Source organism: Paroedura picta, chromosome 4, assembly GCF_049243985.1.
Source record: "Paroedura picta isolate Pp20150507F chromosome 4, Ppicta_v3.0, whole genome shotgun sequence".
Lineage (NCBI taxonomy): Eukaryota > Metazoa > Chordata > Lepidosauria > Squamata > Gekkonidae > Paroedura > Paroedura picta.
In genome coordinates, this window is record NC_135372.1 from 89,077,021 (window position 1) to 89,092,431 (window position 15,411).

The 15,411-nt window shown below is 42.0% G+C and overlaps 1 protein-coding gene across 2 annotated transcripts in view; it reads left to right on the forward strand.

Annotated features, from left to right (window-relative positions):
• The window catches only part of ERI3 (ERI1 exoribonuclease family member 3), a 239,578-nt gene that overhangs the window by 26,648 nt on the left and 197,519 nt on the right, over window positions 1-15,411 (forward strand). For both annotated transcript variants that reach the window (XM_077334022.1, XM_077334023.1), the window contains exon 3: window positions 9,625-9,741. In XM_077334022.1, the coding sequence (XP_077190137.1) occupies window positions 9,625-9,741 (117 nt within the window). The remainder of the gene's footprint in view (window positions 1-9,624; window positions 9,742-15,411) is intronic.

Genomic DNA, 15,411 nt, shown 5'->3' on the forward strand with positions numbered 1-15,411 from the left:
AGGATAAAATAGTTTGCCATAAAAGTTAGCATCTAGTCCTTGTTTATTTGGTTCTTTATCACATGTTCCCAATGCCAATTTATACAACATTTTTCTTTGTTGACATTTTCTTGTTTCAGTTCTCAAAATACATGACATTTTAAATTTAATTGTGCAGGCAAATAGGTATATGTATGTTATTCAGTTGTATTTCTTTGACAAATGTAATTTGGTATTAGATACTCTCTTGAAAGGTTTGTCAGTGGACCATATCTGCTTTAGTATTTCAAGGTAGATGTGCTGAGCCAGACCAGGTCACTATGTGTATATGGGATACTTAGCCATCAAGTAAATTTTTCTTCTGTAACCACTCTTTGGACTGGTTCCTATGGTAAGTTTTGCAGAAATGTTGAACCTGGATGAGTGGGAACTGTTTAGCCATGTTGTCTGTTACCCCTGGAGGCCAGTGTAGGACTGTTCAACTCAACCACTTCTCATTAAAATAATAATTAAAAACGCACTCAGGTTAGTTCTATCCACATGCTGCCCATTCTTCTAATTGTCTTGGAAAAAATTGTTAAGGGAAAGAACTGGAGCCTTCTACGATCTCTGATTCTCTGTTCTTTCCCCTCCCCAAACTTGGAGGCATCAACTCTCATCTGTCAAAGTGTAAATCAGCAATTAAAACACAAACAGCGAAATGCCAAAGATGACCTGGAGCACAAAGCAACTGACAAACAAGTCCGGACAAATCGGGGGATAATTTATAAGCATTGCCCTAAAATCTAATTATTTGGCAATTCGAATTTGCAGGCGGCCAGGGCTCTGCAATAAATTTAACCCGCCATAAATTATTTAGGAGCAGCCTGTGGTGTAAATCAAAAACACAAGTGTTTGTTTAAGAAACAAGCTTCTTGTGCATAACATGACTTTTATATTTTGAAGAGAAGAGAAGAAAAACTGTTGAACAAAATGAACTGCTGCCACTGACACCCAGGCTTTCTTCTCTTAGAGGTGTAGAAAGGCTATCTTTTAAATAGTGGGAAACACTGCCCTTTTCTTATCAGATACATATCTCAGTATCAAGAGCACTTGGCTCTTTCTTTATTGTACTGGGGCAGTCTACTTTGATTTTCCAGTGGCATCTTTCATCCTTTTATATTTATTAATTTTGGGAGGGGGGGGGAGAAAATAAATTATTCTCAATTGCAACTGAATTGGATAATTTTATCTGCCACCAATAAACATATACTGGTCTTTGAGTGTGTCCTACCCACTGCTCAAGCAAATATTTGAGAGTCTGAATGTTCTTTTGTGTAATTTATTTCTGTAATTTAATCAGGACTCTAATATGGACAAAGTGTTTCCTTGTGAATATTAGTGTGTTTCTTTTTGCTTTGCTTTGTTCCCAAGAGGTTTCTGTACAAGGCTTTCAAGTAGTTTATACTTACACCTTTCCTCTTAAAGGTGTCATTGGACTCAAACTTTGTTCAGTTTCTAAACCCTTAATTCATATTGCTCCTTTTCTTCATCTCAACAACACTGTGCATTGTGTCAGGAGTTTTTGGTTTAGGAGAGTAGAATGAAACAGGTTGGGTTTATAGTCCTGAAATCGCAATCCCTCATGAATTTTCCTAATCCCTTGGAAAGGGGAGCTCTTTTAAGTTTTTAACAGGCCAGTTGAGATTCAGTGCCCCATCTTCTTCTTGACAAGTTTTTGTTGCATAGGAAAATTACACAAAGTGACTGTAGGCATTTGTGTGTATTTTCCTCTGAGGATTGCAAGTGTGAAACTCTTGAGGAGCTTCCAGCTCTATAACATGTAAGTAGTAACTCAGCGGTACCCAAACTTTTTTGGGCTGCCAGGCCACATCCCTAGTGACCTAGTGTTTTAATGGGCTTTTTAAATTGAGATTTTATGTATGGGAATTGTTTGCAACCTGCCACGGGCCAGCTTGCTGGGAGTGGCGGGCAATAACAATAACAGTAACAGTAACAATACAAACACATGTCACCTTCCTGGTATTGGGTCTACTGCAAATTCAAAACACACTGTATTGCAACTGCCATATTTTAGTCTGGAAACTATATATAAATTCTTTGTAAACGTCATTCGTAAAAGTCACTTTGGGTCCTCATTGGGGAGAAAAACAGATGGGGAAAGTAAGTGAGAGAGAGAGAATGAGAGAGCTCAGCAATCAATGGAAAATCCTGTGACCAGGAGCAAGCAAGAAAAGGCTTTTCCAGCCTCTCAATGATGGAGGGTTGGCAATCCTGGGTTAAAAAATTCCTGGAGATCCGTGGTGGAGCCTGGGAAGCTCAGAATCTGAGGAGGGGAAGGAGCTCAGCAGGAATGTGATCCTATCCAGCCCACCTTCTGAAGCTGGCGTTTTCTTCAGAAAGTTAAGCATGGTTGGCCCTGGTTACCACTGGGATGGGAGACCACCAAGGAAGTCCAGGGACACTACTACCCAGAGGCAGGCAATGGCAAGCCACCTTGGAATGTCTCTCACTAGGAAAATGCAGCTGCAGCAGGAAAAGTCAGACTGGTGTCTCCCCCCCCCCCCCCGAATCCCTCACACACACCCCTACGGATCCTACTACCGCTCCTTGTGGGGGCTTACCACCCAGTTTGGGAACCCCTAATATAACTGATTGAGAACTGGATGTGTGTGTGTTTAAAGTGAAAGGGTAAAGGTGGAAGGCTTTCAGAGTCCTACAGTCCGTGTGTGCTCAGTTAGAAATGCTTATCGGCCTCTTAGTTTGTGTTGCTATCACAGCAACAGTTTCTGATGTATTTTCACTCAAGCCAGAAGGTCCACCTCTTGCAGCCATATCTTACCCTATCTTCAAAAAACTCTCCCTTCTCTCTTGGAAATGAAATTGACAGTGTAAATGTATTATAATATTTTAAGGCTGGCTAAGTTGCCCGTCTGTGTCTGTGTGCTCTAAAAACCAGCCTGTTCAGTTGTTTGGTTAAGTGCTTACCATTTCATAATAGAGCCTAATGAAATTCTAGATCTGTAATAACATTTTGGATATCTAAAACAAACCATATGCTTGTAAAAAAGTGGAAGCAGATCGGCTTTAAGCCATAAATTCTGGGTAATGGAGCGCTTTCCCCCCTCTTTATGTTTGATAGATATTTTTGTTTCCGCAGGAATGTCAGCTCTTAATTTCATGATGTATCATGGGTTTAGAAAAATTGAATTTAATAAAGGCACAAGATGAATGGCAGCTTTAAAGGTCCCAACACTTGTCTTTATTAGCAGGATAGACGGAGGGCTCCCCAAATGCTGCCGCTCTCCAAATGGAAGTTTAAATGGAAAGTACCACAGAGTGTCGCAGGTTACATTTCATTGCAAGGCTGGTTAACATTGTTAGTGAGCCCTGGTGCTGATTTCATAAGGCTGGTATCTGTTGCTGTAGATACTGGTTGAGTAAACATTGCCAGAGACTGGAAAAAGTCTCTCTCCCTCCCTCTCCCCACCATAGGGATAACAGCCTTTTGGGAAGGTCCTTTTTTGCTCATTTTGAGCAACTGAACAATGAAGCCAAGAATTAAGGGGGTGGGAGTAGGAAAGTTAAAGCCATTGATCTTTTCCCTAAGGCATCTGATTTCTTTGTCAGCCTTTTTCTATGGTTTTCATAGGGCTACAATTGTTTAAACAGTCATAAAATTTTCAGACTTGTTCAGTATTTTATTTCCTCTAGCTGTTTTAATCCTGCCCTTCTGTTTGCCTGTGTCCCACCCTCTTAGTGCATAGGATCATTTGGCACCCTGTTACAAAGATGCCTGCCAACAGGGTTATAGAAGTGTTCTGTTAGGAGAAGGGTAGACAGGGATGTAGGCAAGCCTGTTATTGTTAAGGGGGAACTCTAGCACTGACAGGACTGTTGCGCTGCTTGACTTCTATCATTAGAAAATGGAGGGCAGGTGGAATACTTATGGAATGGGACTGGAGGGGAAAATAGGTTCCCTCACCTCCTACCCCCACATTAAAAAAACACAGTATAAAAACAAGGCATTAAAAACAGTACCCATACCCTGATATACATGGGAACTATATCCTGAACTGGAGACAGGTAGTTGATTGTTTTTCTTTCACTACTTTTGTTCTCCCTGCTTTGTCATATACTTTACTTTTTATTGTCAAAAAATAACTTAACGAGAGGCTTCAGTGGTGGATTATGATCAGTGATTGCAGTGTGTTGAAACTAAAATTAAGCTATTTTACTGACCTGCAATAGATTTATCTCTACTGTACTGGGAAATATGTGAAATCTGAGAAGGAAGGAAAATGGTTAAAGGTTTTGATATTTTTTATGCTACCATCAAAATCAACTGGGATTAACAGGTGCTGGTGTTTTGGTTGGTCTTTTAATTCTCCTTTCTTCTAAGGATCTCAGAAAAGGATCAGGGAGAAAAGAAGGCAACAGAACATGATTATATATATATATATATATATATATATCCTTTGAAATAGAGAAAAAATATAATTTTAGTGTGAAACGTGTTAAGCAACAGCTCTTGGGTAAGAGGGAACAAGTGTTTCATTTTCAGAGCATTTTGATGAACAATACCTGTTTATATCAATTTTAGAAGCAATTTTTTTTCCTTTAGATTAATTTCTAAGCAGGCTCAGTACGGTTTACAACATGACTCTACATTTAAACCGTTTTAAAATCATAATAAAACATAACATTTAGAATTTAATTGTTGCCTCAGGCACCATTGTCTTGTACAGGGTGAAGCCAGAGTAGGAAGGAGGACATGAAGAAGGACCATAGTTGTTCTTCAGTCATCCTGGCCTCAACCATAGGCCTGGTGGTAGAGTGCTGTTTTACAGGCCCTGTGGAACTTTGTTAGTTCTGTTACAGCCCGGGTGTCTACTGGCAACTTTTCCCACCAGATGGGAACCAAAGCCAAAGCCAAAAAGGCCCTAGCCCTGGTCAAGGCCTTCCAGATCTCTCTGTGGCCAGGGCCAGGGATCATCAACAAGTTGGGGGGGACATACTTGGAGAGGCGTACTGTAGATACACAGGGCCCAGATCACTAAACAGTTAGTACCAGCACCTTGAACTTGATCTAGAATTCTACTGCTAGCCAGTGCAGCTGATGCAGAACAGGTTGAATGGAGGGCAGGCAGGTCCTCCATGGGGTCCTCATGAGGACCTGCACAGCTGCATTTTGTACCAGCTGTAATTTCTGGATCAAAGTTAAAGGCCCTCATAGAGTGAGTTACAGTAATCCTATATAGAGGTGACTATCACATGGATAGGGGCCAGATAAGTGGCTATTTCCTTCACTTGGCACAGATGGTAGAACACCTGGCGAGCTACATTTGTGAATTGAGCCTCCATAGAAAGGGAGGCATCGTGGATCACCCCCAGATTCTTGACAAAGCACCACACAGATAGAAAAGATTTTCAATTTGTACATAGAAAAGATTTGTAACTTACTACTCCAGTTTTCATTCACATTCTGCCCTAGATATAGTGTTACTGAAGTCCATCTCTATTTCATTCTACCTCCCAATTTTGCAACTGTGGTAGATTGTGAGGATTGCCCAGAGATACCACAAAGTCTCATGATTTGTAGAAATCTGAATTCTTTAATAGGAAACATTGAAGAAACAGCAACATGGCTCTTGTTTGAGCTGGGGAGATACCCCCAGTTCAGGTCTTAAATACTTTTTGGGCAGTCTTTTCCTCCTCCCCCACAAGGTAACACTTTGCCTGGGATTGCAGGTGGTCGACATGGCAATAGTGGGGGGCTGGCCACTCTCAGTAAGAAGTAGCCTAGGTGTCGGACTAGCCTGGGGGATATGAATTACAAAAGGTGACTGGGAGGATGTGAGGGACATGTGGTGTGTGAGAGGCATGTGGAATTCATAGGACTTAGGCTGCTGGCTTGCAAAACCACATCAAAACAGAAATAGAACATGACAAATACCACTGTTTTTCAATAAAATCCGAGTCCAGTAGCACCTTTAAGACCAACAAAGATTTATTCAGGGCGTGAGCTTTTGAGTACAAGTACTCTTCCTCAACTAGATAACCGCCCAGAGCTGTAAAGAATGGGCGGTATGAAAATCCAAATAAATAAATAAAGTCTGAGGAAGAATGCATGCACTCCAAAGCTCACGCCTTGAATAAATCTTTGTTGGTCTTAAAGGTGCTACTGGACTCTGATTTTATTGTGCTACTTCAGACCAACATGGCTACTCATTTGAATCTACCACAGTTTTTTGACATAGATGAGGGAAAATAGTATAATTTTTAAACTATTATAACAATGGCATTCTTCATCTGATTTCCCCAAGAATTTGATGGTTTTCACCTCCCATTTGAGATCCTTCATATCAAATTTCATTCCGATAGGAAATCTCATCTTTGAGTTCAGCTTTTGTGGTTTTAGCCATAATGCATGAGCGAACATTCTCCCCTCCCTCCCCTCTGATTTGACTGACTCAGATGACTTCTGTTGTATAGCAACTTATCTATACTGCAAAATTTTAAAAACTACACAATGTATTTTTGCCAAGGGAAAGCCAGAGGTGTCCTCATGGCATAACTGAATATTGGGAATAATTTCTGGTTTTCTACCACAAGAAATGTGGCCAGAAACAGTGTGATGGAATTTTGTTGGCTTTCAGCGAAAACTTTTAAAAATGCCGTAATTCAACCATCTGATTTCCCTGATAATTTTCATATTATTGGGCAAACTTGTATACATCTCAGGAGGATCCCTCTTCCCTTATAACAGAAAGCTGGAAAATGCTCACACTTCCAACAAACGTCAGTGAAACTGGGCAATGTCTGCTGCCTGCGTGTAGGATGGGGCTGCTCTAAGTCGAGGTATTGCTGCGACAGCAGTTCCTGTTGAATATGGTTGGTAGGGAGACAGCCCTCTGTTTGTAATAGTGGTATCATTTATTTTAATCTGCTGTCCCACCAAGCAGGCTTTTGATTGAAGTATTTACATATTTGATATACCAATATTGTTTTCTCTAGCCATGGTGCTGTGCTGTTGTTGTTCCCTCACATTAGAACCTTAAAAAAATTACACCTATATTGGGCAGCAAAGTCAAGGTCAGGGCTTTGCATCCCTCTGCAGCAATAGTTGGCTTTTTCACAAGCAAATGTTCTTCAGTGGAGGTTTTTATTTATTTATTTAACTATATTTTTTGTCTTCCAGATGTTTTCAGGCAGGGTTTTTCCCCCCGTTGTTTTTAAAACTAATTCTATTCATGTTTTAAAAATTTATGGAAACACTAATAAAAATGTCAAAGTGGTAAAAATGTTAGCTTTTGCTGTGCTTTGATTAAATTTTGCAAACTGTTTTTGAATATTAAAAAGCAATTTTTTTCATTCTCTCTTCCCTCCGCAAGTGATTTGAGAGGCTCGATGCTTGGCTATCACTCAGTTGGCTCATTTGCACTCCAGAGCCACAGCATCATGCTTCTCTATTAAATAACACAGACAAATTATCCTTTAAAGACACGAAACAAATTGTCACTCCTCTTACATTAAGCTCGGGAGGAGGTGGGGGGGGGAAGAAACAAAGGATTTTATTACTTGTATTCCTTGGTTGCTATGTTTTTTTTTTAATTTCATGTGTATATTTTAATAATTGCTAGATCCATTGTAATAGGGCTTGCTTAAACTTTTTATTAACAAGCTCATGTAAATTTTTGATTTCTGTTTGTTCAAATAGTCAAGCATTCTCTCAGTATTTTTTTCTCCTCTATCAGCATAAATTTGTCACAGGAAATAGTCATGGATGTTACATGTATAGTTTATGTATAGGAGTGGAGCAGAAGCAGACTTTGTCTTGAATCTCCACGTGGGAGTCTCCAAGGCTTGAGTAAAGTGAAATACACTGTTTTCAATTTATAGTTTTTGGCATGTGGATTTCAATTGTGATATGTAATAGGACAGAGCTAGAATTTGAGAGCTGGAACTTATTTGAAAATTAAATCTATATAACTTGCATAGGATATGGTAAATAATCCCTTCTTTCCTTAATTCTGAGACATGCTGTTTCAGATGTGTTGTAACAGTTTAGGATAGTTCAGGTTGCTTCTTGCTATGATTTGGCATTTTATAAACTGGTATTGTACTCACTTAAAATTCAGTGATCAGGATTGCTTTTTGAAGGTATATATTGCCAGAAAGGAAAGCTGAAGTTCACGTTAGGTTAGCTTTATACATTTGGAACTTTAGTTTTAAATTTGTGGTCTTCAAAGTAAGCCTCATTGATTTCAGTAGAACTTTGTTTCCATGTTAAGAGCACTTGGAATTTTAGACATAAAGCATCCAAAAGGTAGTAGAATTGTACAAGTGGCTATTCTTTTTCTTTTTGTCAACAACTGTGAAAATACAGGTCAGTTAACATGGTCTGTAGCTGTGATTCAGCATCGTCAAGTGACATGTCAAAAGGATCTGTAAATCTTCGATAGCTGTGCTCGTCTCCTGTAAACTGGGAAAAACTTCTTTCAGAGACCATTGTTTAGCATCACTTTGTAACCCTAGATGTAATATTGTCAAAAGATAGCCATTAGCAGGTTATGATGTACTGCAAGTAATTTCTTTTTCAGTAGGCTAAGGGAGCAGAAGATGTTTAGGGTAAGTGGATTTTAGAGGAATAAACAGGTCTGGTAGTCTCAGGATCTGGCAGTCAGTGCTAGCTTGCCAAAATTGTGACATGAATTTAGAAGGCATCTGTAATCTTTACAAGTCTACCTGTTGTGTAGAAACTCCAGGATCCTCCACACAATAAGGAAATGGAAGAAGTGATCCTGATTGGTGCTCCTTGTGCTATTGTTTATATAACTATGTGTTCTTCCATGGAGTTGCAGCTTGAATTTAGTGGTGTTTGCATTTTTTTAAAGCAGTGTTCCCCAACCTTTTTATCACCCGGGACCGATCAATGCTTGACAATTTTACTAAGGCCCGGGGGGGGGGGTAGTCTTTTGCCAAGGGATGTCGCCACCACCGCCTGAGCCCCTACTCCACTTGCTTTCCTGCCAGCACCCCTGACTTCCCACTGCCCACTGGGGGGGGCACTGCCAGCAGCAGCTGTGCAGTGCCACGCCAAGGGGGAGCCCCAGCCATGGAAGCCGCTGGAGAACACCAAAGGTGAGCCAGCGGCAGAGTGGCAGGGCAGGCCCCAAGGCAGCAGCCAGGGAGGAGGACGAGGAGGAGCTACGGCCCAGTGCCGATCCACAGACCTGTACCGGTCCCCGGCTCGGGGGTTGGGGACAACTGTTTTAAAGATCTCTTTGATATTACAAGATAGTGTAAATTGGGAGCCTGAGAAGAATTTGGAACTCCTACTTGTTAATCTCCCATCCCAGATTTTATAAGCTTTTAGAAACTTGAGATGTCCACCTCTCCCTTTTTTCTTTAACTCTCTTAGCTGTTTGAGCCATTTGTGTTCTAATCATGCTATTTTAAGTGTTTTTCTTCTGGTTGTGTCATTTTTTAATTCCTGGGGATTCTCTTTAATATGTTGATACCTCTACCTTGTCTGTGACTGACTGGTTTTCCTTGTTTTGTGGTTGACATAGGGGCAATCAGTTTATTATGTATACTCATTATTTTCATTGGATTCATTAACATTTCATCTTCTTATTCCAGGAGATTATTGAGTTCCCCATCCTGAAGCTAAATGGCAGGACAATGGAGATCGAATCCACCTTCCACATGTATGTGCAACCAGTGGTCCACCCACAGCTTACACCCTTCTGTACAGAGGTAAATTTTCCTGAAGCTAAGTGCTACTAGGTGGGGCACAGCTAAATACTGAAACAACTAAACTTAGGCTGTTGCTCCTGGACTATTTTAAATTGTTGAAATATCTCGTAACCTCTTATTACTTTTAAACCAGAACACCTGAATTAATGTTTTGTGTGTGTGTGATACCCCTTTCAAGGGGATATATTATTTGGCAAGGCTTTGAATGGGATCCTGGTCGAGACAGGTCCTCCCTAAGTATGTGAGGCACAGCGGTGAGTGTAAGCCCCAGGGTTATTCCTAAGGGTTTCTGAGCTAGGAGCTCTATCTGTAATGAAGGAGTTATGTATCTTCCACTAAGATAAGGTTGTGCTTAGGACAGAACCAGCTTTACTACTTAAGGTCAACTTTAGGTTCCGTAGGGCTCAGAAAATTAATTTGCTTTACTTTTGCCCATCTCCCAAACTCCCTAAAGAAGTCCTTTGGCGTGACTTGGACATTCATAGGGCGCTAAAAGCCTACCTCATTAATATGGGTCCATTAAAGAAAACGGAGTCATTGTTTATTACCACATCTAAGAAAAGGGGAAAAGATATCTGCTGGCGCAATAGAAAAATGTCTAAAGGACTGTACTGCGGAGACTTATAGGACACAAGGCCATATGTACATAAGATGTGTACTCTTAGCAGATGAGTGTTGCTGACCTGGGACATGCTCTAGCATGTCCAAAACAGATGGCCTTGGGGACACATGGGAGTATGACCATTGGACACTTACAATGAAGGGTCTTTCTCCTGGAGTCTACAAGGCCATTTGGCCCTCCGAGAAGTATCATCTGTTTTGGTCTTAGGAACTGGTTAGCCGAAGAATGTTTTTTAAAAAAGAAAACACCTTGGTTCTTCTCTGTCTCATTCATAGTCCCAGTGAATAAGGATTATAGATTATTGAAGTTTCAAAATTAAAGGAGGAAAGGTCTTTCTGGCAAGGGAGACAGGAAGAGGGGGGGTTGTTGTTTGTACCTCCCTAGCAACAGCAGTGAGAACCACCCAAAACAGATGGCCTTGAGGACCCCAAGGTGACTGACCCTTCACGGTAAGTGTCCAGTGGTCATCTTTCTTTCCCACCATTGCACTATAAATAAGTTTCACAATAAATAAGTCTGCAATAAATAAGTTGCAGATTTATGAATCTGCAGTCTACATAGTTATATGTTCTTGTTTATAACTTCATGTGTTGATAGAGCATAAGTGCTTGGCTGCTAAATTCAGTCTGTTAAAATGTTGGTGCCTCAGTAGATAGATATGAATAACACTTACTGTAAATACAAACCATAAACCCAGGGAGACAAAATAGACTCAAATATGGAATTATCCTTCAGAAACTTTGTCCAGGAGATCTTACTCTTTGTAACATTGAATGATTTGTAATTTCTGATATTTTCATTTATAAAATGTATGGAATATACTAAAGACTAGCTTGGATCCTAACAGTGTTTTCTGCTGATGGAATGCATTTTGTCAGCTGAACTGGGTGCTTTTTTTTGTTTTTGCTGATTCCCTTTTCTCACTATATATCTGTTTTCACCCCCTACACTATAAGAGCAAGATTGGGGGATTGGGTGACACATGGTCTAATGCAGCAGGACAAAAAAGGGTAGAAGAGTTACTGAACTACTACTATGATGACAAAGCAGAATTTGCTCCCATTCCTCTTTCCATTCAGTTTTTAACAGTTCCATCTTAAGCAGAGTTATATCCTTCTAGATCTATTGGTCAACTGGCTTAGAAGGTGGTTATTCTCCCTAGGATACTAGTATACATATGAGAAAGTCCTATATAGTAAGAAAAATGGAAAATGTAGCAAAATAATCGTTTTGTGGTTAATTACTGTAGCAAGCTACAAAATTCTTGGGGTAATGTAATGAAGCTCTTCTAGCACTTACTGTGTCTTCTTGCTCTGCCACTACCTCTGCTTATATACCTCTACTGTGTCTTCTACTGTGTCTTCTACCTCTGCCACATAACAAGTTTTTCTTATAAGCTTTTGTCTAAACCAGTGGTCTGCAATCTTTTTTAGGCTGCAGAACGGTGGGCAGGGGAGGGCGATCTGGCGGCCGTGCATGCGCGGCAGGTCCGTGCATGCGCATTTGCGCCATGCATGGTGGTTTCGTGAATGCGCGGCAGTTTCATGTGTGCATGGCAGTTTCGCGCATACTCGGTAGTTTTGTGCATGCGCAGCAATTTGTGTTCGCGCATGGCGTGAACGTGCATGCACGGACCTGCCGTGCATGCGCGTTTGCGTTGGCGGCCGTGCTTCCCTCTCCCCCCCTCCCGCAAAAAAAGCTTGCCGGGCCGCAAGCTAATCGGCTGCTTTGGCGGCCGATTTGCTTGAAGACTGGGAAGTTTCTCATTGCGGGGGGCGGGGCGGGGAGAGGGAGCTGCGGCCCGGTGGTTGGGGACCACTGGTCAAAACAACTGTAACTACAAACCCTCTCTATTTATGTTTTCTGCAAAAGCACTGATTTTGCTAAATACCAGTAAAAGGCTTTGTCTCTGCACCGCTACTTATAAATGGTATGCTTTATAGGCTAGGTCTGATTATCTGATGATATGGCAGAGACTAGTGCTTGAGTAATCATCAAACTGCCTTGGACAGTGTATGAGATAAACACCAGAGGAAAATCCATGTTTCTGACATTTCCTCGAAGCTTGTTTAGAGCATTGTCCTCCACTGTCTGTGCACTAGGGGAATCTTTAGTGCTTTCTGTGGCACATGAAATCATAAGTGGAAAATGGACTAACTGCATTATGAACTTTCTGAAAATCCATCTTGACAATATGTCCTTTATATCTGAAGTAAAGTAGCTTTTTAGAAAAGCTTGAGCCAGAATGTGGAACTGGATTAGCTCTAGTTCTATTTTCTTATATAGTTTCTGGACTATTTTTCATCTAATTGCAAAAGCTGCCTCAATATGGGAGGCTAGAAGACATGGAAGCGGGGGAAGCTAAACCAACTGGGGAAATGGTTTGCAGCCATTTAAACAGGTTAACTGTGGACCTGCACTGCTCAAGTGTTAGGTTTAAATGTCCAGGGTCACAGATAGAGGGTAGCAATTGGAGAGATACAATCAAACTGCTGCAAACTCATGGAGTTTCCTAGGGTGCTGTCCTCTCTCCAATTTTATTTAACATCTTTACACGCCCTCTTTCCCAGCTTGTGCAGAGGTTTGGACTTGGATGCCATCAATATGCAGATGATATCCAGCTCTTCCTGTTGATGGATGGCCACCCTGATTCACCCCCAGAAGCTTTAGCCAGATGTCTGGAAGCTGTGATGGGGTGGCTCAAGCAGAGCCAGCTGAAGCTCAAGCTTTCAAAGACTAAGTTTCGATGCCTGGGTAGAAAGGGTCCAAGAGCAGAAATGTAGCTACCCAATCCGGATGGAGGGCAACTGTCAGTGACTCACTCCACCAGAAATTTGGGCCCTGGAACATCTAACCCCAGTGATCCATGCAATGGTCACTTCTACACTGGACTTCTGCAACTCACTCTGTGTTGGCCTACCCTTATCCTCGATCTGGAAACTGCAGCTGTTCCAGAACATGGCAGCAGGGGTTCTTACGGGAACACCTTGGAGGGCCCACATTCAGCCTCTACCACCAACAGCTGTAGTGGTTACCAGTTGAATACCGAATTAAGCCTATGATCCTGATAATTACCTTTAAGGCCATACGCAGTTTGAGTCCAGTATACCTAAGAGACCACCTCTCTTCCCATTTATTTATTTATTATATTTATATACCGCCCTCTCTTTCGTCTCAGGGCAGTTTACATTATAACTATCATATGTGGTAAAGTATAGTGAACATTCAATATGAGACTTATTTAACAATTAACTTATTTATTTTAGTTATTAATTAATTAGATTTAATTAGATTTAATTAGATTTATAGTCTGCTGTCCCCAGCAAGCTGGCTTGCAGCAGTTCACAAAGTAATATAAAACATAAAAACAGATCTTCCATAAAACACCCCAGTGTTAATGTCTAAAAAACTCTAGCATAAAAAATGGCGGTATACAATTCAGGATAAAACACTCCTCCCATGCTTCGATCCTCCAGCATTGGTCCAGATAGTAACCAGTGGTTAATGGTCAAAAACCAGGGTGGCAGCGGGGGTGGCCATCAACAGTTTTAATGCGTCTGAACTCGGGGGGAGGGGGAACCAGATTTTATACCTGGGGCCTCCTATCCAGCCTCAGACTGGCAGAAAAGCTCCATTTGTGCAGTCCCTGTGGAACACAGAGATTCCTGTCAGGGCCCACAGCTAGTCCAGGAGCTTGTTCCACCAAGTAGGGGCCAGGACCAGAAAGGCCCTGGCCCTGGTCGATGCCAGGGAGTCTCCTGTGGGCCCGGGACCGTCAACAGATTCAAACCTGCAGAGTGAAATGCCCTGAAGGGGGCATAAGGAGGTAGGCAGTCCCATAGTTATGTAGGGCCCAAGTCACGTAAAGCCTGAAAAGTCAACATCAGTAACTTGAACCTGATCTGGAAGCATACTGGTAACCAATGAAGTTGTTTCAATGAGGGCTGCATGTGGGCCCTCCAGGAAGACCAGGTAAGGACCAGCGTGGCCACATTCTGTACCAGCTGCAATTTCCGGGTCAGGGACAGTGTAATAACAGCATTTAATAACAGCAACCAAAAACATTGTGGTATAACAGTAATCAATAACAACAACAGTTTGGTCAGTCTGCACTGTGTCAGGTTTTCAGTTAGTGCAGATTATGGGGCTTCTTGTTGGTGGCAGCAGCTTGTTCATTTGTCTTGGCCAAATGCCTGGTAGAAGAGCTCCTTTTTGCAGGCCCTGCAGAATTGTTTTAGCTCCGGCAGGGCCCTGATGTCCTCTGGGAGCTCGTTCCACCAGGTGGTGGCCAAGAATGAGAAAACCTTGGCTCTGGTCGTTGATAGACAAGCTTCCTTGGGGGCGGGGATCAACAGTTTATGGGTGTTAGAGGAGTGTAAAGCTCTTTGGGGGGCATAGGCGGAGAGGTGGTTTCTCAGGTACTCAGACCATATATGGCCTTGAAGGTAGTTACCAGAACCTAAGCCTGATCTGGTAGTCAGCTGACAGCCAGTGCAGCTGTTGGAGTGTGGGCCGGATATGGGCCCTCTAAGGTGTCCCAGTTGGAGTTTTCGGGTCAGGGATAAAGGTAGGTCTGTGTGGAGTGAGTTGCAGAAATTCAGCCTAGAGGTTACCGTTGTCTGGATCATTGTGGCTCGGTGTTCTGAGGCTAGGTAGGGCACAAGTAGCTTGGCTTGGCATCGGTGAAAGAATGCCAACCGAGTATTTTTTGATCTGTTCCTCCATGGAGAAGGAGGAGTCAAAGATCATGTCCAGATTCCTGGCCGAGCAGTTGCACCCCATCTTGGTTGGGGAGTCACGCTTCCTCACTTGGCCCTTTCCTATTGCAACACAGAACCTCTGTCTTCAGAAGGCTTTGTTTGAGCCAGATTGCCACTGCTTCCAGACATCTTGCTAATGAGCTGAGTATTATCGGTGTATGGCTGAACCTCCTTATCAGCTAGGCTAGAGGGTGCATAGAGATATTAAATAGGACTGGGGAGAGAACTGCTTCTTGTGGCACTCCACAGTGGAGTTGCCTGTAATGGGATTGGTTCTCTCCTTTTGCT